At 46.1% G+C, this 23,717-nt stretch overlaps 1 protein-coding gene across 4 annotated transcripts in view; it reads left to right on the top strand.

The window, feature by feature from the left end:
• TENM4 (teneurin transmembrane protein 4) overlaps positions 1-23,717 on the top strand; it is a 2,712,352-nt gene that overhangs the window by 2,571,457 nt on the left and 117,178 nt on the right. For all 4 annotated transcript variants that reach the window (XM_077867222.1, XM_077867224.1, XM_077867225.1 and 1 more), the window contains one exon: positions 16,292-16,477. In XM_077867222.1, the coding sequence (XP_077723348.1) occupies positions 16,292-16,477 (186 nt within the window). The remainder of the gene's footprint in view (positions 1-16,291; positions 16,478-23,717) is intronic.

The following is a 23,717-nucleotide window of genomic DNA, read 5'->3' as shown; positions in this document are numbered from 1 at the left end:
TGATCCTTCTTGTGATCAGGAAAAATGGTCGAGGCCTTTTGGCAAAAATGAGATCCATGTAGCATTTGGACCTTTGGAGTGCTCTGAACTACCTTGCCCCATCGAAAGGAGAACTGATGTTCAGTTCACAGTCTAAATTGGACTTTTGTCCTTGTCTGCAAAGCTTGTGTTAAGACATGATTGCAAACACAGATGCGCAGGGTCTTAGGAATAATTCTTTTTATATAGCTCTGTTTATAGCAATATAATAAATGGTCCTCTCGAAGCTACACTGGGTTGTATTGTTTGTTATGTGGCCACAAAGCTAATTTATGATCGGCATATAACTGTCCATGCATTGTTAATCCCTGATGAAACTGTACAGCCTTTCACGGAGGCAGGTATAACTTTGGGTGAGATCACTAAGTATTCTTTAGTTGGTCCTGCAAAAGGAGACAGCAGACCCATTGGGAGGGACATTGAATAGACCATGAGAGCTTGTCTTCCTCAACTCTGCATACACCACTTCCCATAACTGGTGTCAAATTTGTGTGGCCTCATGTGCAACGACAGGGAGCTCCAAGTGATGAGAAGCGTCCCGGAGCCAAACAGACCTTGGTTCAAACATTGGCCCTGCTACATACTAGTTACAACTTTGGGCAAATTCCTTCAGGTCCTTAAGCTGTGAAATGGAGGTGGTAACGGTACCTACCTTCTGGGGTTATTATTTGGAAAAGTATTATGTGGTGAATTATTTAAAATGATATTAAAGAAGCACTTAGCATGCTACTCAGATCACGATACGGGCTCAGTAAATGTTAGCGGTTGTTATGATTATGATTAAAACAGCCCCTGATGAGAGCCCTTGATGTTAATGAAGACATTTCATAGGGTCAAGATGAAATATGGCCTCTCAGGAATGTGGATTATAGTTTTTAAATCTCCAGCCTACAGCTGACTCACAGTGTCATGACTGCCACCAGGCCAGGGATTTCAAAGGTGGCTTCAAAATGACTGCCTCCCCTGGCAACGGTAATAGCAATTTGTGTTTGTCGAGTGCTTCACAGCTTACAGAGATATTTCACACAGGTGCATGCACACGATGGTCCCGTGGGTGAGGTGACCAGGTATGACATCATCTGAATCCTCCCCTGGGGGTTCAGGGGGTCACCAGACTCAGCTAAGGCACACTGGTACCTGAGGAGGCGGCAGCCGAAGTTCCGCCTGGAGCCCCAGGCCTTGCCTGCTTCCCAGCTCTCTGTGTTGCCTCTCCACAGGCCGCTTTCTCCTCAGCTGTCACTTCCCCTCCAGAAGCCTGTCGGAAGGCTAGCGATAGCACTTGGAAGGTGATTTTCTCTCTCTCCACCCCCTCTCTGCCCGCCCCCCCATATCGGCAGTACCTGCCTGGGCTCAGTCCCAGCACCTCCATGTGCTAAGTGTATGACCTTGGCAGGGTCCTGGCTTTTCTCCACTTTAGTTTCCTGATCTGGAACCTAGAGATAATAGCATCTTCCTCAAAGGTCATGTGATCATTAAATTATAGGATATATGTTCGCACATAAAATAGTGCCTGGGTGGAGTGAGCAAGCATCTTTCTCCTGCCTCCCTTCCAAGGGCATTTTCACCGAGTGGAAGCTGAAAACAATTTTGCCACGAAGTGAAGCAAGAGATGCCTTATGGATGCCACTGGATCCCACTGGATCCACTGGATGCCACTGAAGCTGGAACATAGAGACAGTCTCTATGTTCAGGGGGTGAGCTACAAGGTAGTGGGACAGGCACTGGGCTTTGTCACAGAATATCTGCTTCCTGCAAGTAGAATGGCTTCTGCAAGTTGCTCAACCTCCTGTCACCTCAATTTCCTTCAAGGTAAAATTACCTGTGAGATTGTTGTAAGGACTCAGTGAGAAAATGTAGGTAAAGTGGTTGACACAGGGCTTGGCACGACTTAGAGACCCAGTAAGAGGCAGCTCTCATCTTATGATTTGTGTGTTTTGCTCCTGACATGGCAGGGCTGGCACACACACTGCCCAGGCCAGCAGCGCATCCCCAAGTGCTCCTCACACCATCGGCACTGACTGTGGGTTGTGGGGTCGGCAGAAATCATCACTTGGCCCTCAGAGGAAGGAGGGCCATCTCTTCCGAGATGAAGAGACATCTCACTGTTTGGCCCAAGGAACAGGATTTAATGAAAGTAGCTGAAACATGCCTTGCCCTCAACAACTGGCTTATAATGAAATGTGAGCTAAGGAGTTCCCCAGCACTCTGGTTACATTTGTGGAAACAGTGAAGTCAGATTTTATATACCTATTTACTCAGGCCCCTGAGTTTCCCAGCAGCTCGGCTTCCAATCTCATCTCAGAATTTCCTCCTGAAATCTAGCCTCCTTCATGTGATAGTCCTTCCTGAGAAGCAGTGTAAGAGAACTATTGGGACAAATGCCCAAGGCCCAGAAGAGCACAGGCTATATGCCCCACCCCCAGCATACCTGTGTCCTCAGCTCAGGACCCAGTGGGACTTCGTTTTTCCAGTCTTGGGGGGATGGTCATAGTGATGATAGTGGTGGTGATTGTTAGTGCTGTGGTTTTACAGATGGTGAAGAGCTGGAGAAGGAAATGACTTGTCCAAAGTAACTCAGCTAAGCAGTGGGAGAGTGTGAATTAAATCTAGGAGCTTGGGATGCCTGGGTGGCTCAGTGGTTGAGCATCTGCCTTTGGCTCAGGTCGTGATCCCGGGGTCCTGGGATTGAGTCCTGCATCCAGCTCCCCACAGGGAGCCTGCTTCTCCCTCTGCCTATGTCTCTGCTTCTCTCTCTGTGTCTCTCATGGACAAATAAAATCTTTAAAAAACAAAAATAAATCTAGGAGCTCTGTTTCCAAGTCCTCAGCTCTTGCCTCCAGCCCCCTTTCCATCCCTTCCTTATAAGGGTGGAGCATTACTTAGAGCCATCCATTTCTTTGTGCCTACCATGTACCAGCTACTAAACTGAGTGCATTACAACCATTATCTTAGTTAAGGTTCACATCAACCCTGTAAAGAAAGTATTACCAGTTCCCTTTTCTAGAGAAGGAAACTGAAGCTCAGAAAAGTAAAGTCCTTGTCAGCATCCCCCCATCAGTAAGTGGCAGAGTCCAGTTCAAACCAGATATGGCTCCAAGGCCTCTCCCAAGCTCTGTGGTATACTGAGCAATATACCGTAATCGTGCTTCTCTGGGAACTCCATGAGGTCAGGGTCTACGAGTATCCCTAGCACAAGGCCTGACATGGGTTAGGTTCTCGGCGATTATTCAATGAATGACTTACCCAGTGACACATCAAAGAAGAAGCTAAAGGCTCTGCCCAGAAAGATCCCAGCACACTACCAATCTTATCTGTCCTCTAAAGACCCTCCTCCCCACCCCAGTACACCCCCACACTCCTGTACAGACCCATGTGTGCACACACACACACACACACATGCACGCACATACACACATGCATGCACACCTTGCAGAGCTAAAACCAAATCCCTGGGCTCCTTGTCACTTTCCAGACCTAGTTCATGTTAGTTTTGTGTGCCATGCCAGCCAACCGGAACCCCTCCTGGACAAAAGTTGGTGTCATTTCACCTCCTGCAAGCCAACGTCCCCCCGGGGAGAGGCCATGGTGGGCTGGATACCTCATCAGCTTTTGCAGAAAGTGGGTGCACTCGACAGCGCTGCTGAGCAAAATGACTCTCCCCATCAACCCTAGGTGCTTTAGTTGGCTTTTCATCCTCTTGGCTTTGAGTTGCCTTAGAAAAAGGAAGGAACTTAGCCCCTCCTCACGATGAGAAAAGTTTACCTTCTCTTTCAGAGCCTAATGACAATTTCAGGCTCTGTGACACTCTCCGGGATACCACTTCAAATGTGGTCACTTGGATCCACCTTGTGCGTCTCTGTTGGCTCTCCTACAGGTCTTCCTTCCCCTCCACCCCAGCCCAGCAGCCTCGGTCCTCAGCCTCATAAATTCATTCCTCATTTCCACTGCTCTGTGAGCTCTCTCCAATCTTGTCTTCTATAAATGCCTGTTATGTTCGAGGGCCCTCTCATGACATTTTATTCCTTTGGGTTGCTGGCTCATAGACGCAGGACATGGCAGAGATTCCGCCTATAAAATGCCCATGCTGGTGGTTTATGACTCTTATCATTTCATTGCAATTGAGTTTCATGAGATAACAGGTGGAGATCTTTTAGAGATTCAGTGGCACGGGTTTGGAGGGAGCATGTGCAGTCAGAAAGAATTGCATGGGATTTGGAGTGGGACCAAGCTAGATTTTTAGGACTGAGCTTATCCAAAGAATATGGCTAATGACACCTGCTTTGGATGGTTGTTTTTCAAATTAGCTTCAATACGTGTGTATAAAATGCATAGCATAGTGCTGGCATTCAGTAAGCACTCAATAAATCAAGTGTCTATTTTTAAAATGCATGCTTAAATCTAGATTAGCCAAACAGTCCTTGGACTCTTGCAAATTTAAGTCTGAGGACAGTTTATACAGTGAAGGTTTGGAGCTAGACCTGGATTGAGTCTAGGTAACCTTGAACAACTTGCTTTTTCTCTCAGAGGCTCAGCTTCCTTGTGGTTTCTGACTCCCTCCCACCCCCTTCCCCCACCCATCACTGGTCATTGAGTCTAGATGAAGTTATTAATGTGCTGACATATTTATCCCCAAACAACAGCACAAGGGCCAAACAGCATTAGCATCAGCTTCCTGCCAGATAATGAGCTTTCTGAGCTGGATTCCAGAGAGGAGCACAGCCTCACAGAGAGAGCATCCCAGAACAGCTCCAGATCTGCACCTGTGCCCCTGACAAGCACAGGCATTCACTTGTGACCCTTTCTGGGTTCCCTGCATGCTGGGCAGTGTTCTGGGTACCAAAAATCAGAGATCCTCAGCCCACTCAGGAAGCAATACCTAGTTAGGAGGCATGATAAGAGCTCTGCCCTATGTGTGTACATGAGGTTTGGGAGCCCAAGGGCAAGAGCAGTGAGCTCAACCAGAAGACAGGTGAGAGTGGAGGCTGAGACCCCCCAGAGAGGAGACTAGGAAGCTGGACCATTAGAGGGGTCTGGGGGTAGAGGGGGTCCAGGCAGAGGGAACAGCATGCAAGAAGTACACAGGTGTGCAGGAGCAGCTTCTGGAACATCCTGCCTCCGACTAGAGAGTAGCAGCCACGCAGTGGGTAGAAGAAATAAGGCCAGAAAGGTAGGCAGGGTCCAAACCATGGTGTTCACTGAATGCCTTGCTGAAAATTTTGGATTAAAAAAATTTCCGATGCACATTGAAGATTTCCCTGTCAGACTTCATGTCAGGGCTCTTTCTTTAGCTCTCTCAGCCTAACCTGGACTGGGTTCACCTTCTCTTAGGTGGGACCTTCAGAATTCAAACTCAGATCCTCTGAGCTGCCCATTTCCTCTCTATTTCTCTCCCCACCCCTCCCAAAAAGGAAAACAAGTCATAAAGCCTCGTTAATATGACGGGATAGATAGGAAATGGAAAAGCTCTGTTATCAAATTAAGTCACAGTTGACAGCAAAATAAGCCCAATGTTTAAAAAAAAAAAAACAGTACGCTGAAAGTAGTAACAGAGTTAAAAAAAAATTAAAGCTCTAAACATAGCATTTGCATTAGTGCTAAATTTTGAAAACGGTAATTCAATTTTATTTACGAGGCAAATATAATTACATTTAAATTTGAGGGAACAGAATTTAATTCTTATTAATGACAGAAAGACTGAGTGAGATGCTTTAATGCCAGAGAAATTGTCTTATGTTCATGGATGGGAGAGAAAATTAGATTCAGCGTGGAGCATTCTCCTTGCTACAAGTCTCATGTGTGTAGCTGGAATTGTTCCCTCTCTGAGAAGCATTAGCTTCTCAGCCCAGAAAGCACAGCACCGACATCCAATTAAACATCAAAAGGAAATGATCAGGCTGGGCTATTTCTGTATAGGTATGTTACGGAAGGAGAAACCCGAGGTTAGAATTTCAGCCGAGGAATGATATCCATTGAGACTTGACATTTCCTGTACCCCTTCCCAGCAGCAAGTGATAGCCTGAAATCAAAGTTCAGAATAATAAATATCTGAGAGATTGACAGTGAGGCAAAGAAAGAAGAAAGGGTGTTGGAAGGAGGCAGAGAAGGACCCACCAGTCCGGGAAGTAGCGTGCAGGTTTAGACACAATGAGATGGTCAGTTCCTAACATTTAATCAAAGACTGGGAAATTGGGCCCAGACAGCCATAGTACTAAATAGTGCCAGAGTTAAAGGTTGATAAACCAGGAGCTGGCAGCTTTGTAATTTAGTAGAATTTCCCCTGACAGCCCTAGAACATTTTCTATCAGAATTGGAGCTCTTCAGTATGTAAATATAAGCCCTCCTGAAATTGGGCTTCAGAATCAGGTTTCTGTTTGGATGCCCAAGCTGATGACTTGTACACAATCTCTGGTTGTCTTCCCGAATCAAACTGCTAGTATATAACTTGTAATTTTAAAATAATAACTATTCTTTGAATGGAAATTTTATTTACATTTTAAAGAGCTCCTTCATGTATAGGCTTCATGATTTATTCAAATACATAGGTCTCTGAAACTGATGATGTTGGTCCCAGGGATCCAGGGTTGAGAGAGCTTGAGGGATTTGCCCAGAGACACTCTGAGAAAACAAGGATTCAAATCCAGCCTTCTCTGGGTTCAGAGCCCGTTTATCCCCTGCATAACTCTGCCATTTCCGAGGTTTATGCTGATACTGCTGATGAATCAGGTATAAAGTTCATATAAGGTTTCACTTCACTGGATGCCACTGCCAAGAACCATGTAAAAAGGATCTTGACCATGATGTATGTGGCAGTACTACATGGTTCAAGGAATAGAGTGACTGCTTTCAGGGTGATCAGGGTAGCTTCTTGGAGGAAGCGGGATTTAAGATGGGCGATGGAGGTTGCAGTGGAGTTGGCAGAGATAGAAGGGAGAGACAAGCACCTAGCAGCAGCCCATCGTAGAAGTCAAAGATTGAAGCATGGTATAAAGATGCAATAGAATGTGGCACTTTTCAGGAAAGACTAGTAGTCTGCAGAGGCTTTGCTTGGAATATTTGTGGCAGTAGAGAGAGGGTGAAGAGGGGAGGCCTCCTCCAAGCTAAGTTTGAACTCCTCTAATCAGAAAGCCAGATACCTACCCTCCAATTAAGGTGAATAGCAGTGGCTTATTACTTCCTGTGATAGGTGCTTCATAAAGTTCGAAATTCTGGTCCTGGGGGAATAGGTGTGGAGACTGCTATGCACCAACATCCTGGAATCCACTTTTCTGCCTGGTTTGAAAGCACTCCTCACTCCTTGAGTAGGGTGAAAGGCCATGTGGTTTCTAAGGCTCATTAGCTTTCTGCCAACTGGTTCTGTGGGACAGAGCCAGGCTGGGGGCAGCGCTGACCCTCTGGTGATAGGGATGAAAGTTGAAATGCACTGGAGAGTGGCTTGGGTTTGGCCTCAGTGTCAAAAGGAGACCAATTACCGTAAGGGAGTTGAATGCTCCTTTTCTGTACTTTCCTCTCCTTCTGGCTCCTTCCTGAAACCTACACTGAGACTAAAAAGCCATCTGCCCAATTAAGTAAGAGAAGGAGGGAAGGGGGTGCTATATTGAAACCAAGTTGTTCAAAATATGGGGATATCTATCTGTGGGAGAGAAAGGTACCCTGCTGTGTATTGGGCATGGTGACAGCTGGGTGCTCCTTTACACGTGTGGGTAGACTTGAGTTCCTTGCGGATAGGATAATTTAGTATAATTTCTGAATCCCTAGCCTCTAGGAGTAGCTGGCACATGGTAGGTGATCAATATATTTTCAAACCAAGTTTAGGGTTCTGGCAGATAGGACCAGTATTGCCACTCTATAAATGACAAAGCTAAGGCCCAGAGGCATGCTATATAGCTGGGAAGTAGCATAGCAAGCTCTTACACCAGCTTGTGTGAATACAAGCCTCTGTTCTTTGCAAAATGGTAGAACCTTGAATAGCTACACGGATGTAGTCAGAAGATACGTTTCCTGTAGAAGACTCACCAGGGAACGTAGAGATCAGGTCAGTGATGGCAGGCCTGTGGAGGCAACAGAGTAGACTAATTACCCTGATAAAGGTTCACATCAAGTGCTTTGAGAAGGCAGGGGGTGAAACTCTTTCCAGCTAGGACCCTAAAATGAGGCTTCAAAGAAGAAGAGCCAGAACTCAAAGCCAATGTATGGTTCCACATGGGCAGACCGAGGTAAAAGGGGAACCCAGACCTTGGAACAGCTTGTACAGAGGCACAAGGGGGGCCACAGAGTGTAGGAAGCACTCCCCTTCAGCCATTTGTCTAGCTGGCCCCTTCATGACTGTTTCCTAAGGCAGCCATCAAGTTTTTGCTCAAATACTGACATACGTGTCCCTGTGAGGCAAAGGACAAGGCACTTCCTCTCTCCCAGCCCTCATTTTCCTCTCTACAGAATGACTAAAGCATCTCTGAAGTGTCCTATGCTCTCATCACAAAAACTGCTCCTCTAAGTTTTTCTCCTAAACCCACCTGAGGGAGATCCTGTGGCCAGAAACAGACCACTTCCTGCTCAATGTCAGCTCCCTCCTTCTCCATCATTTTCCCCTACACATTGTCCTTCACCTCCAGATGTTCTCCTTGGTCACTTGTAGCTCTCTTGTCTCTCTGCCTCTCTCCACATCCACCTTGCAAAACCCATGACCATCCCAGCCACTCACTACTTCTCAGCTTACAGCCCACTTCTGAGCACTGGACACCAGATGACCTCATGTTCATGATCTTTAGACTTTCCTAGGCCCTTCCAACTACAGATCTTCTTGTACTTTGTGAATTCTTGCTCTCATTCACCAAAGGGCCCTTTAAATGTCCACCTCTATTCATTTATAGAGATTTCTACTGCATGAAGAACATTGAAGCCATTGGTGAAGTGCTTTCATTATCTTGGCCTATCTCTTAAACATGTCTCAGTCTACATATACCTCCCCAGAAGACCAGATGCCCACAAAGTGCTGTCCCTCAGATTATGCTCTAGATCTGGTCCTCTCCAGCTACTGAGGGGCACCATATATACTCACATCATCCCCTTGCTCTCCCCAGTATCAACCCCTCCCTTTTCCTGGATCTTTCCAGCACATAAACATGATACAGTTGCCATACAGCATTTAGTCTATAAAAGATATGCATGATACTAGGCATGTTACATGGTGTTCATTTAAACTTCATAGATGGACCTGAGATGTTAGTGTATAAACCCTGTTTTGCAGATGAGAAAGCTGAGGAACAGAAGGATGAAGTAACTTGTCTGAGTTCCATAGCTGGATGGATGGGGGATAGATTGGTGGGGGATGGATGGAGGGCAGGCAGGTGGGGGGGAGGGATGGGTGATAGATGGATAGAGGGATGGAGGGATGGATGGATGGGTGATGGATGGATGGATGGTTGGATGGACAGATGGACAGGCAGATAGACAGATGGGCTGTTAAATGGCCTGGTGATTGGGTAGCTAGTTACATGATTAGATAGTTGGGTGGCTTGAACAGATGGATGGGTAGATAAACAGGTGGAGGATGAACTGACAGATAAACAGACACACAAACAAAAGGAAAAGTACTTAATGGTAAACATTGGGTCAGAGTGAGGAAGGAGACTTAGGCTGGTCTCAGAGATGCTGTACTCTAGTTGGGGTAATGATCTAATACGTAACCAGTAGTCATGGAAATACGTCAGATAACGGCTGAGCTTTTGCTTTAACCTGGTCACACAAGTCACAGACCAAAGAGCTGTGTTAATCACAGTCACCTTTCATTCTAGTTAAGTAGCTTTAAGCAAGTCACTTCATCTCTTCACGCTGTTTGCTAACTATGATGCAGGAATGAAAATATCATTGCAGGGCTATTCTGAGGATTTAATGGGATATTTGTGTGCCACCAACAAAGGTCCTACATGTTCTCCCTATTTCTGCTTCAAGTGGTATCTAGTGTGTCTTGGACTTAACGTGTACCAGGATTTCAGAGAAATTCCCCACGCTGTGCACTAACTCTGATGAGCTAGTGACAAAACAGAAAATCCTAGCAGGAATCAATTGAAAATGATTTAACCCTCTTTTAAAATTTCTTAAGGGCATGTTAAGAACTTCAGGTCCTAAGCAAAATAGAACAATTTTCCCTATTATCCCTTTTACTGCTAAATACAGACTTATTAGAGGACTTGCCAGGAAGTCACATGGGACCCAGCTTCTGTTTCACCTGCCTCTATTCCTTGCTCAGCCGGAAAACTACAGATCCTTAGGTGAGGACTCCTCCATTCCCTACTTGTGGCTGTTTTGAACATCTTTCCAAGCCGGAGAAATTTTATGAGAAAAATATATGTAAGCCTGTCCCTTTAGGGGAACACCACAGCTTCCCCTACCAGCTATTTTAATGAACAGGATTGTAAAGTAAGTCCAGACAAATTAAAAAGTAGCTGTGCTAGGCCCCAGGCTTCATCCAGGCTCATATGGGGATTAACATTTAATGAGAGGAGCCTGGGGCAGTATTTTCCCTTATGTATATACTTTGGGGGTACAATTAACCAAGAGCCAAACCTTACATCTTTCTCTACCCTTTACACTTCTTTCTCACATGCCTATTTGCTTCCACATCATGGAAGGGGAATGGGTGTGATGGGGGCAGCAGCAAGAAGGAAAGTATGCATGACAGTGTAAGGACTGAGGCCCTTTAAAATTACAGAGTTCTCAGAGATTGCAGATGAGTTTCTAAGAAGGATGGGCACAAAGGAGACTGAACCTTGTGTGAATATATCTCGCCAAATGAATTTTGTACAATATGGCCCTGAGACACAGTTGAGGCCAACTGACATAATGCTCCCTTCATGAAGGTTTTTTTTTTTTTTTAATTCATCTGTTCTTTCAACAAATATTTGTCAAGATCTCATGCGGTGCCATGCCTGGTGCCTGCTGCCAGGGAACCTAGATGAGAAAAAGCTGGAGCCTGCCATTAGGTGGGCTCCTGATCTGGAGAGAACACAGGTGTATACACCAGTGAGCAGGGCAGATGTGCAGAAAGGAAGGCCAGTGGGCATGGTTTTCCTTCAGAGGAGAGCTCACTTGTTCTTAGGACTGACCTGGTTTATCTCCAGGGTCCTGTATGGTTCAGTCAATAACTTCACAGGCTCAGAATTAGAATTTTAAGACAGCTGGGGATTTTTGCCTGATTTCAGGAGGAAGCTGAGGCTACAAATACAGATGGCTTCCAACGGGGTTTTGATGGCTTTGGCTGATGGTGCCAGGCAAGGTGCCTAGAGAAAGCATACCTAAATTTTGAGGCTGCTTACTGTAAGAGCTAATATTTTGCTCTTCAGGAAGACACCTCTATGGTAGGTAAGCAGCAGCTCTGCTGATACAAGATATCTTAAGTCCTCATTGATTGGTCATGTACATATAATAATTTCCATGGGGCCATTCATGTGCATCATTTTCTTCCATTATCACAACTCACCTAGTGGGGGACCATTATTACTCTTTTCTCTTTAGGCATGAGGAAGTATGACTCAGCGAGATTGAGTAATTAATTCTCTAAGGACCCCACAAGGACCCAAGGAAACTGGGAAGTCAGAATCTGAGCCTAAGTCTACCCTACCCTATATCCTCCATAGTACTTCAAAAGATTCCTTTGGGCCTCAACCCCTCCAGCATTGAGCCAGTAAGCTCTGATGTTTATCACATGAAGGTCAATGGGTATTTACCAAATGGTCACTGGTATCGCTATGTTACATAAGTCTGATGTTCTGATGTCCAGTGTAAGCACCACTACACCTCATTTTTCTCTCACACAAGAATCTCTATGTGCACAACTTAATATACCCTGAACTGTGTGCCAGGCACTTTGTAGAAGTTAACATGTGTAGCTGATTTCCATTGTGTCTGTCTGCTGTGCTAGAATGAAAATTCCTTGAGGTCAGGAAAGACCTGTCACGATCACTACTGGATCCCCGCGCCCTCTGTAGGACTTGCACATAGTGGGCATTCAAGAAATAAATCAAGTGAGAGTAATTCCTACAACAATCCTCTCTGGTAGTTAGTGTCATCCCCATATGACAAGCAAGGAAACTGGGGCTGAAGAGACACTGTGACCCAAATTTCACAGAGTACTGTGTACGTTATGTGAGGGGCAGATGACCTGTCAAAGACCATTCTTCAGCATCATCTTATCTCATTTCCTGCAACCATTCTGGGAAGTTATATCTGCTTTAATTTCAAAGCAAAATCACAAAGGAAAACTAAAGCAGTTCCTTTTATTTCAAGGACAAAAAAAAAGAAAAAAGAAAAAAAGAAGAAGGTGAGGCATATAAGAAAAATAACAACAGAACCTATAACTCGAGGCTAAATGACAAAGTAGCATCTCCAATTTCTGCTCCTATCAGGAGTCACTGGGTCTCCTGCTCTGAGAACCCAAATGCTGACAGGTTGTGTTACCGTCAGCACCCCATAAACATCAAAGTCACCATGTTCAGGCCCCTTCCATTAAACTGTGTAAGAGCTCACAACCCAGCTTGTAAAAAGCTGATGGGGAGGTACCTAGCCACCGGGCAACCTTAGCTTCATGCCAGGAGAGCATGTCTAGTGTAAACTGGCGAGGAAATGGACTGTTTGGATGGACAGCCCAGCAGTCTCCAGATGACGAAAATGAGACTCAGTGTCTGGGAAATTCTACGTAGGGGATCTTATTTCATTTCGCATTTATCCAGGGGCTGACTTGGATGTAACAAAGAAGAAGCAACAGGGCCAGAAAAGAAGACAGATCTGCTGGGAGAACCAGGAGGTCCCCACAAGGAAAGCCTGCCTCTTTGCCGATCAGTTTCCTTAATCTTAATATGTCTGTCTTGCACATTGCTCTGAGAATTGTCGAAGGAAGGAAAAAGCACCAGGTGACTCTATGGCCTGTAGAACCCACCTGTGCTCTCTGGGTCTCAGTTAGAAGCCTCACCTACAGTAACCAGGTGTTCAGACAGCATTGTTGTGATAGTTAAGTGAGAAATTATGTACGAAGAGTATTTTGTAAACTCCAAACCCTGGTATAAGTATTAGTCGTTAAGTCAAAAATGGCTTTCCCACACATTACCTCATTTGATGTAACACCAACCCTATGAATGGGATGAAATGGGAATTATTAAACCTGTTTCACAGAAATAGAAAGTGAGGCTCAATGAATTTCATAACTTGCAACTTGTAGATCACCCAGCCAACAAGTTGCAAAACCAAGGGTAGACACCAAAGCTGTGTGATCCTAAAATTTGTGGTGTTTTATTCACTGCATATAAGCAAGAAGGGGCAGCAGTAACAGCTGTAGATTATTTGGATCATCTTGGGACTCCAATACCAGTTTGAGCTTTGTCTAAATTGTCCCCCAAAGACAGAGATGAGGTCTAGTTTTTCTCTGTATTCCCCACACCAGCCACAGTCTTCAGTACCGCGTGGAATACTATTCGAAGAATGAACAAACCAGTGTGAATGTATTGATACCTACTGTATACATCAGGAACCCTCTGAAGGGATGCTGTCACCATCCCCATTTTACAGAAGAAGAAAATGAAACTCAGCAATCAGATAGGTTGCCTAAGGTCATGTAACTGGCAAGATGTCTTTGGAATCACATCTGATTCTGTCTTACCCTCTTTCATCTACGTTGCCCTCAGATTGATTGGTATAGTAATGGCCTACCCATTAGGTAAGGCCTGAAGTCAAGCAAATGCTGGGGAAGGGCTGTCTCTCCTGCTCTAGACCCTCTTAAACTGTGTATGCCCCACCGCCTGCAAACACCAAAGCTTTGGCCACTGCAGCCTGTCCCTCTCCTGGCTCACACCTCGGTGAATAGAAGCACTGCTTGCTGTTTACTTTTACATCATAAACTGCCACCTGGGGGAAAAAAAGTGCTGAGTAAAACCAAACAAATGCTAAACTAATCTTCCCTCTCAGGGCTCTCACCAGCCCTGAGGCAGGCCCTGCCTCCCTTGTCACCAGGGGTCACTGCTGTGAGGATGGGTCAGAAATTTCAGAGAGAGAAAAAAAAAAGAAATTTCAGAGAGAGGATTTAGGAAGGCCTGGGGCCTAGAGATTGTCATTCTTTGTCAAGATGTCTGTATGAGAAGGGAAGGAAGCTCGAAGAATGTCCTGAGAAAGCCTCACTCCTGGAGGGCTGCTGATAGAGTGACAGTACTGGGAAGTTTTCATTAGGGCAGCTCACTGGAGATAGGCCCAGACCTACTCTCAGCCTGACTGAGCAGGGTGTATGTGAATTATTTCATATTCTCGGGCCACCTCGAGCCCCAGGCACACATAAGATTCATCTCTTATCCAACAAACTTCAATTAAGGTCTGTTCTGTGCCAAGCTCTGTGCTGGGTGCCAAGAGTAGGCGTGATCAGGAGAATTGGGTGCAGCCTCTGATACCCCTGGTCTGACAGGAGACAGGCACAGAAACAGAATGTCAGTTTACCATGTAACATGGAAGGACAAGGAGCAAGAGAATAAGCACAGGGTGAGTCACAGACTCTCAGAGAAGTAAAGACCCTTGAGTTGAGCCTTGGGGATAGATGATGCTGTGTAATGTGGAAGGTGTTTGTATCACAGGCCCCCATGGTCTTAGAGCCAGATGGGACCTTAGATGTCATCAGATTCCCCCAACACCCAGTGAGGGTGGGTCATACAGCAGAGGAGGAGCTGAGCGGGCATGGACCTTGCTCACCAGGTCCTTGGACTCCGAGTCTAAAGCTCACTCTCCTGAGAAACCTTTCTTGAGTTGGGCATCTCTGCCACGGCCTTTTCTATCTTCCACTCGGCTAAGTGCACCCTACAGCCCTGATGGCCAGCAGCGGTGCCGTGTGACGTCATCATCACTGCCCACATCCAATACATCAGTGATGTCAAGGAACCTGCTTCCAGTCACAGCTCAGAAGCTGCTGAGCCTGGCTTAGAACCCAGGGGCCCCCAGCTCCAGGTCATTCCACCCATTTTACAAGGGACCTCTCTCCACTAGGCAGCTGAGAAATTCGGTGTGTCCGTGCATGTAGTACTTCGCTTTTCAGATAGTGTGCCTGGCAAGGTGTCAGGCCTAGGAATCAACTGTTGTGTTGTGGTTGTTTTCTTTTTTAATTCACAAACATTGTAGCCATTGTCTTGTAGGTTGATGTGGAAGGTCTAAGCCTCTGAGATCTAATTTTGATTTATGTCCTTTTTCAAAAATAGCTAGACTATTAGTAGTTTCTAAACCAGGAACATGGCTTGGAATCTTCCAAGCTGTCATGGGCAAATGCAACTTGACCCAGTGCCAGTTAATTTAGTTTGAAAGAGAACAAAAGCGTTGGGGTTTTCAATTGAAGACGGTGGGGCCATAAGGCACAGCCTGCAGGCAGTGTCTCTCTCACAGTCTTGGCAGAGAGCATCAGTGGCCACAACTGCTCAACCTGTTTCCTGAAAACTGGTTTTGGAGCCGTCACAACCTCTACCCGTATAACTGGGAAGCTGTCACTGACCCCCGAGCCAGAGGGGCTTGTGAATTGGGCTGCATGTGTTTTGCACCAACTCACAGACAGGCCTTTGTGAAGGGCTGGGTGACTCTGCTCTGGCTGGGACACCGTCCTGCCGCTATTTGCTTTGGATCAGAAGGGCCACTGAGGCGGTGCTTGGAGTTGGAGTAGCAAAGCAGTGTGCAGGAGGAGGGAGCACAGGCGGCAGAAGCACAGGGCCAGCGCCCAGGATCCACCCCGGGGTGCAGGGGGCCGACCCACCTTTCACCCCACCTGGAGTAGAGTAAAGGCTGGAACACACTGCCGGGCCGGACGCCTGCACAAGCCGCAGCCAGACCCACGAGCGTTTCACTTGGCCATCGGGGACTCGTCCTCACTTTGTTTTCACACATAACCAGTTTTTAATTAAATTTGACTTTTCCTCACATCTGTTCAAGAGGCCGGGCCCCTTTGGAAGTGGTGAGCACAAAAGCGGGGACAGGCTGGCCAGCGGTGAAAGCAAATAGATGAGAGCCCTCCAGTCCACCCTATTTGGGCAGGGCAACGGGCTCAGGACAGGGTGGGCTTTTGCCTGAAGAATTGTTCGCATCTGAGGGTCATTGTTTGGGGAGATTAGCCTCCCAAGCCTCTGGAGTCCCGACCTTTCCCTCCCAAGAGCTAAGGTAGGTAGCCAAGTGTGACCCTTGTTCGCAACAATGACCGGCTCAGAATGTGGTTTTATTTTTTTCTCCCCTGCCCTCCTCCCCGCAGAGATCTGCGCGGCTGACTGTGGGGGCCACGGCGTCTGCGTGGGAGGCACCTGCCGCTGCGAGGAAGGCTGGATGGGGGCAGCCTGTGACCAGCGGGCCTGCCATCCACGCTGTGCGGAGCACGGGACGTGCCGGGACGGCAAGTGCGAGTGCAGCCCCGGCTGGAACGGCGAGCACTGCACCATCGGTATGGCAGGTTGGGGTGGGGGGAGTGGGGGGGTGGCTGCTGGGGGGGTGTGGAGTGCTGCCTCTGTTCGCATGTGGGAGCTGGGCAAAAAGTCCTTTCATCTGGTGACATTATGGCTGGCATTTCCCAGCAGCAGTTGGACTTAAACTTACAATTGGGCATTTTTAACCTTCTCCCTCTCAGTCTGAGTTTCCCAGATGTCTGTTAGCTGGTTTGCATGCCTTGCTTATACCCTGGCTTATATAAGCCTGGCTTATACTGGCCAGATGCAGTAGGGCCCTCATTAAGGAGCTGGGAATCAGGAATAAGGCACCTGCCTGCCCCTTAGCAGCTGTGGACTGTCCCAGTGCCTCTCTGAGCCTTGGTTTGCTCACCTATAAAATGGGGATCATAATGCACTTGAAGAGAGTAGCACAGGCTGGCACAGATTATAGCTCTCAGTAAGTGTGGCCATTATTATCAAGTTCATGATCTGGATAGGAGGGCTTAGGCGTAGCTCTCAGCCCCCCACATCCACTGGCCCCTAGGCCTGAGCTCCGAGATAGGCCTGGAGTCCTGGGGAAAACTTCCCCCAGGCCCTGGGCCACATCTGCCTCCCATCAGGCCTAGATCCCTCCCTCTCCTGTCCTCAGCCTCCATCCTGTCTGCATTTGTCTCCTCTCTTCTCTCTGGGGGCTCCTCACACAGCCCCTGCTGAAACAGCATTGTTGGCAGCTCTCAGAACAAGCTGATCACTCCATTCCCTTCTTCCTGCCTTTCCTGCTGCTTTTGTTGATTTTAAACACAGCCAGACGTTTTGCTTGGTTTATTATCCTGGAAAGAGCACTCACCAAAAAGCTCTTTATTGAATCAACTGGTTTGTGTGTGTGGTTTTTCTTCCCCTTCCATTTTTTTCAAAGGGACAGTCTGTGATCAGATGGTAAGCACATGGATTCGGAAGGCAGGACTCTGGGTGTCTCTTCAGCTCTAAAAATCACCTCTTGGGTCTTAACGGAACCTGAGAGCCAAGCCCCAGACCTTTTGAGGAACAAAGAAATATTGAGCAAAAGGAGCTACTGCTTTTCTCATTTTTTTTTTAGGCTTCATTCCTTTTGTTTTGTAATCTGAAATTGGTCTGAATCCATCACCTCTGCCCCCGCTATATCACTCTGTTTATAAGTGGCCGTAAACCCCTTGCATTTATTAACAATAATAATGGCTTCTGATTTTTGAGTGTTAACCATGTGCCAAGCATGTGCTAAGGACTCTTAATTGCATTATTCTGCACTCCAAAGAGTCACCCTGTGAAGGCACACGTATTATTCCCTCCTTCTCAGGGACCCGAGGCTTAAGGTCATTTAGCTTGTAAGAAGTAGAACAGGAATTTGAGGCTTAGTCTCCTGAGCTTTGGTGTTGGTATAAGGTGTCCACACCAGCTGCTTGCTCTGTGGCCCACAGGACAGAGTCCAGGTTTTCTACAAGGCATCTGGTTTACAACCTTCCGAGCCTGTGCCTCCTCTTTACTATTGCACTCAGAGCTGCGAACCTTGTCACCCACCCCAGACTCTTAAGTGAGCCACTCCAGAGCCAAGGACAGCCTCCCCTCCCCCTGCCGCCCTGGTTTGTCCCCAGCAGAAGGTGCCACAGTGCCTTAACTGCATGCCTCTGGGTGGCTTCTTCGTGTCAGTGTCATCCTGCCCTACGATTGTCCTGGACACCCCTTCATGTGAAGTGGCCCTGGTTACCTGGGGGGGGTGCCCTCTTTTTTAAACTCCACTTTTGAGGTAACTGAGGACCTTTTAGCCTCCCAGCCCAGAAGGGGACCATCCCCATTAAAACCAAAAGCAGAGCCTGGAGAAAGTACATTCTGTTTTCTCTCACTTGCTTATAGAGCCCTCAGCTCACCTTACCAAGTTCCAAAAAGTTTACGGATGTCTGACTTTTATAAGATAAAAGCATCTCATCTCAGTCAAATGATGATGAGGGATTTCAGGAAATTCTCCCTGAGGCCAATCCCAGATGATTCACGACAGGCTGTGCTACATCTCCCGTCTTATGGGTGTTCATCAGCCTGGCCTGAAGACCATCCTGTGTGCTTTGATGCCAAGATGTCAAAGCATCCCCTCCCCGCCCCACCCCCTAGCCCTGCACACCCGCATACCCATTGTCACTCCTTAAGAGCAAATTCCTCCTTGGGATTGCAGATGCTTTTTCCCCTCCAGATAAGAAATGCATCAAGGTAAATGTGCACAATTCAAGAGGGAGGCTGGCAGTCATAAATACCAGAAAAATGTCACAGGACATTGAAGAAGTAATGGACTAGTCATAGTGGCGCAGATGAAAGGACGTTGGCTCAGAATTCTATCACCTTTCATTCCGTGGTGAGCATTTCCTTTGTCCCTGTCTAATGTCCCTGCATGGCACCTTGCTCTCTGTGGGTCTCTGCCTGTGGCCAGCTGCATCCCCAGTGAGAAACCCTTGGCGCTCAAGGAACACTTCAGTAACCTTGTCTGGTGAAAGGGGAGGTAGGAAAGGCAAAGGAGAGAAACAATGGTGGTGCCTTCCTTTTCCTTTTGGAATAGAAAGAAGGAGAAGCCCTTTTTGAATCTTTGATAGAAACAAGGAGTACCTTCTTATATTGCCAGGAGCCTCACTCCCTTTGAGGAACATTTAGGAAAGGAAAAAAAGCTGTTGATGTGAAAAGTGAGAAATTCAAAGTGTTACATTTTCTCTTGTCAGATTTCATTCCTATACAAGAGGTCAGAATAGCGCAGCTAGCTCATGTGCTGTAGTCTAGTTATGTCCTACACCAGAGAAAAAGCTGATTCAAAGACCTCCATGCAGCAGAAACAAGAGAGGAGGGCCTGTTTATTTACACACCGCCGCCTCCATAAACAGGAAAGAGTGATTTGATCACCTGCCAGCTGGCATTAAACAACAAGACAAGTCTGGCTCCTTATGGTCAAGTCCCCGGCATAAGAATCTTTTCACCCCAGTGACGTTTCCTGGAGCAGATTGTTATAGCAAGAATTAAATAGCTCCTTTTGGAGGCTTTGGTCCATCTTTTCTTTTATGGAAGCTACTTGATTTTTCTCAAAGGAGGTTGGTTTTCAGAACAAAAGGGAAATGGACAGTAGCATCTTCTTTAATGACAGAATCTTTGTCAAAAAGCAAGATTATTCACACTGAATCCTAATTCCTTAAGTGAGGAGTTATGTGTCTCTTTGCATCTTCAAGAAAGGTCTTTGGTGAAAGCACCATGAGCAGACCACATGGTTGCTAGGGGCTTCATGTTCTCCTTCCATGAATCACTGAATGGGGGACGCTGGAGGAGGCCTCCAGGGATGATGAAGTCCTGGCCTCCTCTTCCTCCACTGACCACAGAACTACACACCCATCATCCCAAAACTTGAGTTATCCTGCTCCTAAAAATAGCCCACAAATAAGAAGGGATTTTTCATTTCCACTCTCACTTATCAGTAACGCTCCCATGTGCACATATGAAACTGACGTTAAGGTCAGATGAATTGACGTGGCTCTGTTTCTCAAGTACATGGTCAGCACAGAGTCATCGAGAACATATTTGGAGATGTGTTTTTCAGGAATTTCATGGGTCTCAAGCCTGGGGCTTGCCCTCCCAATTCTTTACAGAAAGCTAAAAATCATAGTTAAATTTGAGAAGGTGTCTAATTTTTTTCAATTTCTTTGAAAACAGTACTATCATTTCTGGTCACTTTTACAATTGTTATTTTATTCACTTCAGTGCCCCTTGTCTATAAAATCTCAAAACACATGTGGGAAATGCCAACTTCTGATTACATTTGTAAAATTCCAACCTTGACCCCAAAGCTGTGACTGTTCAAGATGCCAGATACACAGAAATATTTACTAGGCTTCAGGAGAGCTGTCCAATCATATAAATCTTGATTCTTACACAAATCCTCCTCTGGGAGTAAAGATCAAAATAATACTGTGATGATGCAGTTACTCAAGTAAGCCCAGCCAGACTTCATGATAAAGAGAGATTAGAAAAACTGAAAGAAATCTTCTGGAGTTCTTTGTCTACTTTTGAATGGTGGCTCTCCGGTTCCTTGTTTGTAATCAGACTGTCCTTAACCGAGAGCTTCTAAGACCCTCACAGGGTGTCAGAGCCAATGTGAGTACCCTGTCCTTGTCCTTAAAAGCACTCTCTCACAACAGGACCTGTGACCTGACAGGACAGATGCTGGCAAGGACAGAGAAAATGAACAGGGATCTACCCCAAGTTATCAGAGCAAGAGCTTGATGAGTTGATGGTTCTGAGGGATGTTAGCCCACACGTGGTAGGGGTGGGAAACTTTAAGGAGGTTAATAAGGCTTTGTGAGTCCCTCTCAGGTGGGTGCCAATGGCCATTTACTCACTGATCCTTCACTCAAGAGAAAGGGATTAATATATCCAAGATCTTAATAAGAACATCTCTCTGATGGTTTGTCAAACATCTGAAGAAGTTCATATGATTATAACCACCCTAACCATTACCTGCTGTAATAATCTTTGCTTAATATGACCTAATGTGTACCAGTGATACAACTGAGGGTCCCAGACAATGACAGAGAAGAGCGTTGTGCCATGCTCTCCACAGCCTTTGACAGAGGGCCCCTGAAGCTTCTTGGGATTACCCTAAGAGAAAGATTTGGAAACTTGTATTGATAAAAGGCAAGTCAAGGAAAGAAGTTTTCATGTTAAAAAAAAAAAGAAGAAGAAGAAGAAGTTTTCATGTTGAAGGGCATAGAAATGCTGAAGAGACCATAAGACCTCACAGACTCATGCGCCACCCCTGTCTCTAGCTTCCCAATAGTGACAGGAATAGAGAAGGAGCACAAGAAACATTGTGTAATGTTGAAAAAATAAGCATGGCCTAAGAGGAAAGATGACTCTGTCATCATCTTCATCCCTAAGTCCTGGGGAGAAAGGTGAAGGAATTCTGTGAAGTTCTGAATCCATCATCTGCAGTGCAAACTCATGGACTTTGTGTCATCTTTTCTGAAAGTTACTGTTTTAAGAACGCCTGAGTGGCTCAGTGATTTAGTGCCTGCCTTTGGCCCAGGGCATGATCCTGGAGTCCTAGGATCGAGTCCCGCATCGGGCTTCCTTCATGGAGCCTGCTTCTCCCTCTGTCTGTGTCTCTGCCTCTCTTTCTCTCTCTGTGTCTCTCATGAATAAATAAATAAAATCTTAAAAACAAGTTACTGTTTTAAAATATGATGAATTTTTAAATGGCTATACTCAAGGACATATGTACCAAGATTTTCAAACAATGGAAGCATGGACCACAGTATGGACTTCTGCATGACTTTTATAAATAAATGGCATTGGACTCCAAAGATCCAGTTACCCCTTCCATCTTCAATGAAGGAAGCTCTATTCTGTTTCTAGAAAACTCTTGGATTTGGTATTGACTGGCCATTACCAGCTTCTGGACTTACACTGTGTCTCAAGGTCACTGTTTAGGAAAGGACAGTGATCTATGGAGCCAGAATTTGAAGTTTCAAATGCCCATTTTTGTCTCCTGAAACCCACAGCATTGATTGCAACCTGAGTCTGCCTCAGTCACTTCCACTGGATACTCTTCATGCCTGTGATCTAGAGAAACTAGTAAGGATCTTTAAAAGGTATTAGAAACATATTCACATTTAATATAGATCTTTATTATCATTGCTCTTAAAAATGAAATGGCAAAAAAAAAAAAATGACATTAGAAGAGAGAGCTCTGTGAAGTCAGCCCCTAGGCTTGGGGAGATTAGCCTGCAGAGTAAATATAATCTGTCCTCATCACCAGAGCCAGGCTATCACCACTAAGTTTGGAGAGAAGCAAGGTTGTACATGTGAAAGGACTCCCTCAGAGCAGATGCTGTATGGCAGTATGGCCACTTGGATCCCACTGATGGTGTCTCAGCCACCCTGGTCATCATCTCCAACCCTGTGAGAGAAACCCCAGCTCTTCTGCAGCTGGGTTCAGTTATTACAACAATCTATGATCATGACTCTCTTCAAAACTCAACCGATCTGAAAGCTAAGAGCACCGGCTGAGCCAGGAGGTCCAGGAGATCCTAGATATCATTGTTCTCAGATGACATAGCATGGGAAGTGATGTCTAAGAAATTTTAGGTCACTCTGAAAAATTAGATGAATGAACTTGAATAAGACAGGTGTGACAGAAGAATCCAGAATCAAGACAGTGTTCACCTTAGCCAGAAATGCTTCCTGGGCCATGCTACCTGTGGACTGGCCCTATTTTTCATTGTTCAGCATTTCAAGCTTTGTTTATGGACTTCTGCTTTAATAAACCATTCTCCTCCACCTTCCTTTCTTTTATCTTGTGCTCTCGTGGATTCCAGAGCGTCTATAAGAATGAAGGGAAAGCACGCAGGCCCCATTAAAATCTCCTCTTCCCAATTTTCCACTTGGCATGACAGCCTCCAGGAGCATATTTCATCTAGAAACAGAGACCATGTGGATTCCTCAACTAGAAACATAGCCTCTCATCCACCCGTCTTCTGAGGCAAATATATATTGATGACCAGCAACAGTGTCTGTCCTACCCAGTGAACTGAAAAAATAAAAGTTATGCTTTTATGAAGAAAGGAAGAATATTCTTACAGTTTCTAGAACCCCAGGGCTTCCACCTAAGACCCTAGCACTGCAGTCCAGGCCTACTTATGGACTTTGAATTCACATGTGAAATCAAGCTGAGGATGGAGGCCCACCTGGCAGAAAGCATCAGGCCTTTCAGAAGATGACCATGAGTCTGGCCATTGTGGGAGCACATGCTGGGGAGCTGTAGAGAGAAGGGTGGGCGGGAAGCTCCTCGAATAGCCATGAGGAGCCCAGGTGGGGAAGATGCGATAGCAATACTGATTGATGCTGGGAACGAAGAGGACTGCCCTGCTTTCAACACACAGTCACATATAAGCACTGTGGAGTTAATTTCAGGGCAGTGCTTGACATCCATCCTCACAGAGAAGCAAAACCTTAGATTGCCAAGTACGTCAAAGCTTGGATGCAACCCCTCCATTGGAAAACAAAGCATACATCTTTCTATTCTTTGAGCTAATGAGCATTGAGAAGTGGGCAGGTGTTCTTTTCTTTTCCTGTTTCTCACAGTGACATCCATTGACCTGCACCTTACATTCTGTGTAAGATGCACAAAGGAGAAACGCATCTTACTTAGAACACCAAGCATTCTGCATTCAAGTCTGTGTGGGCACATGTGTCCATGGC

Source organism: Canis aureus, chromosome 23, assembly GCF_053574225.1.
Source record: "Canis aureus isolate CA01 chromosome 23, VMU_Caureus_v.1.0, whole genome shotgun sequence".
NCBI lineage: Eukaryota > Metazoa > Chordata > Mammalia > Carnivora > Canidae > Canis > Canis aureus.
This window is presented reverse-complemented; position numbering and strand designations above follow the sequence as displayed.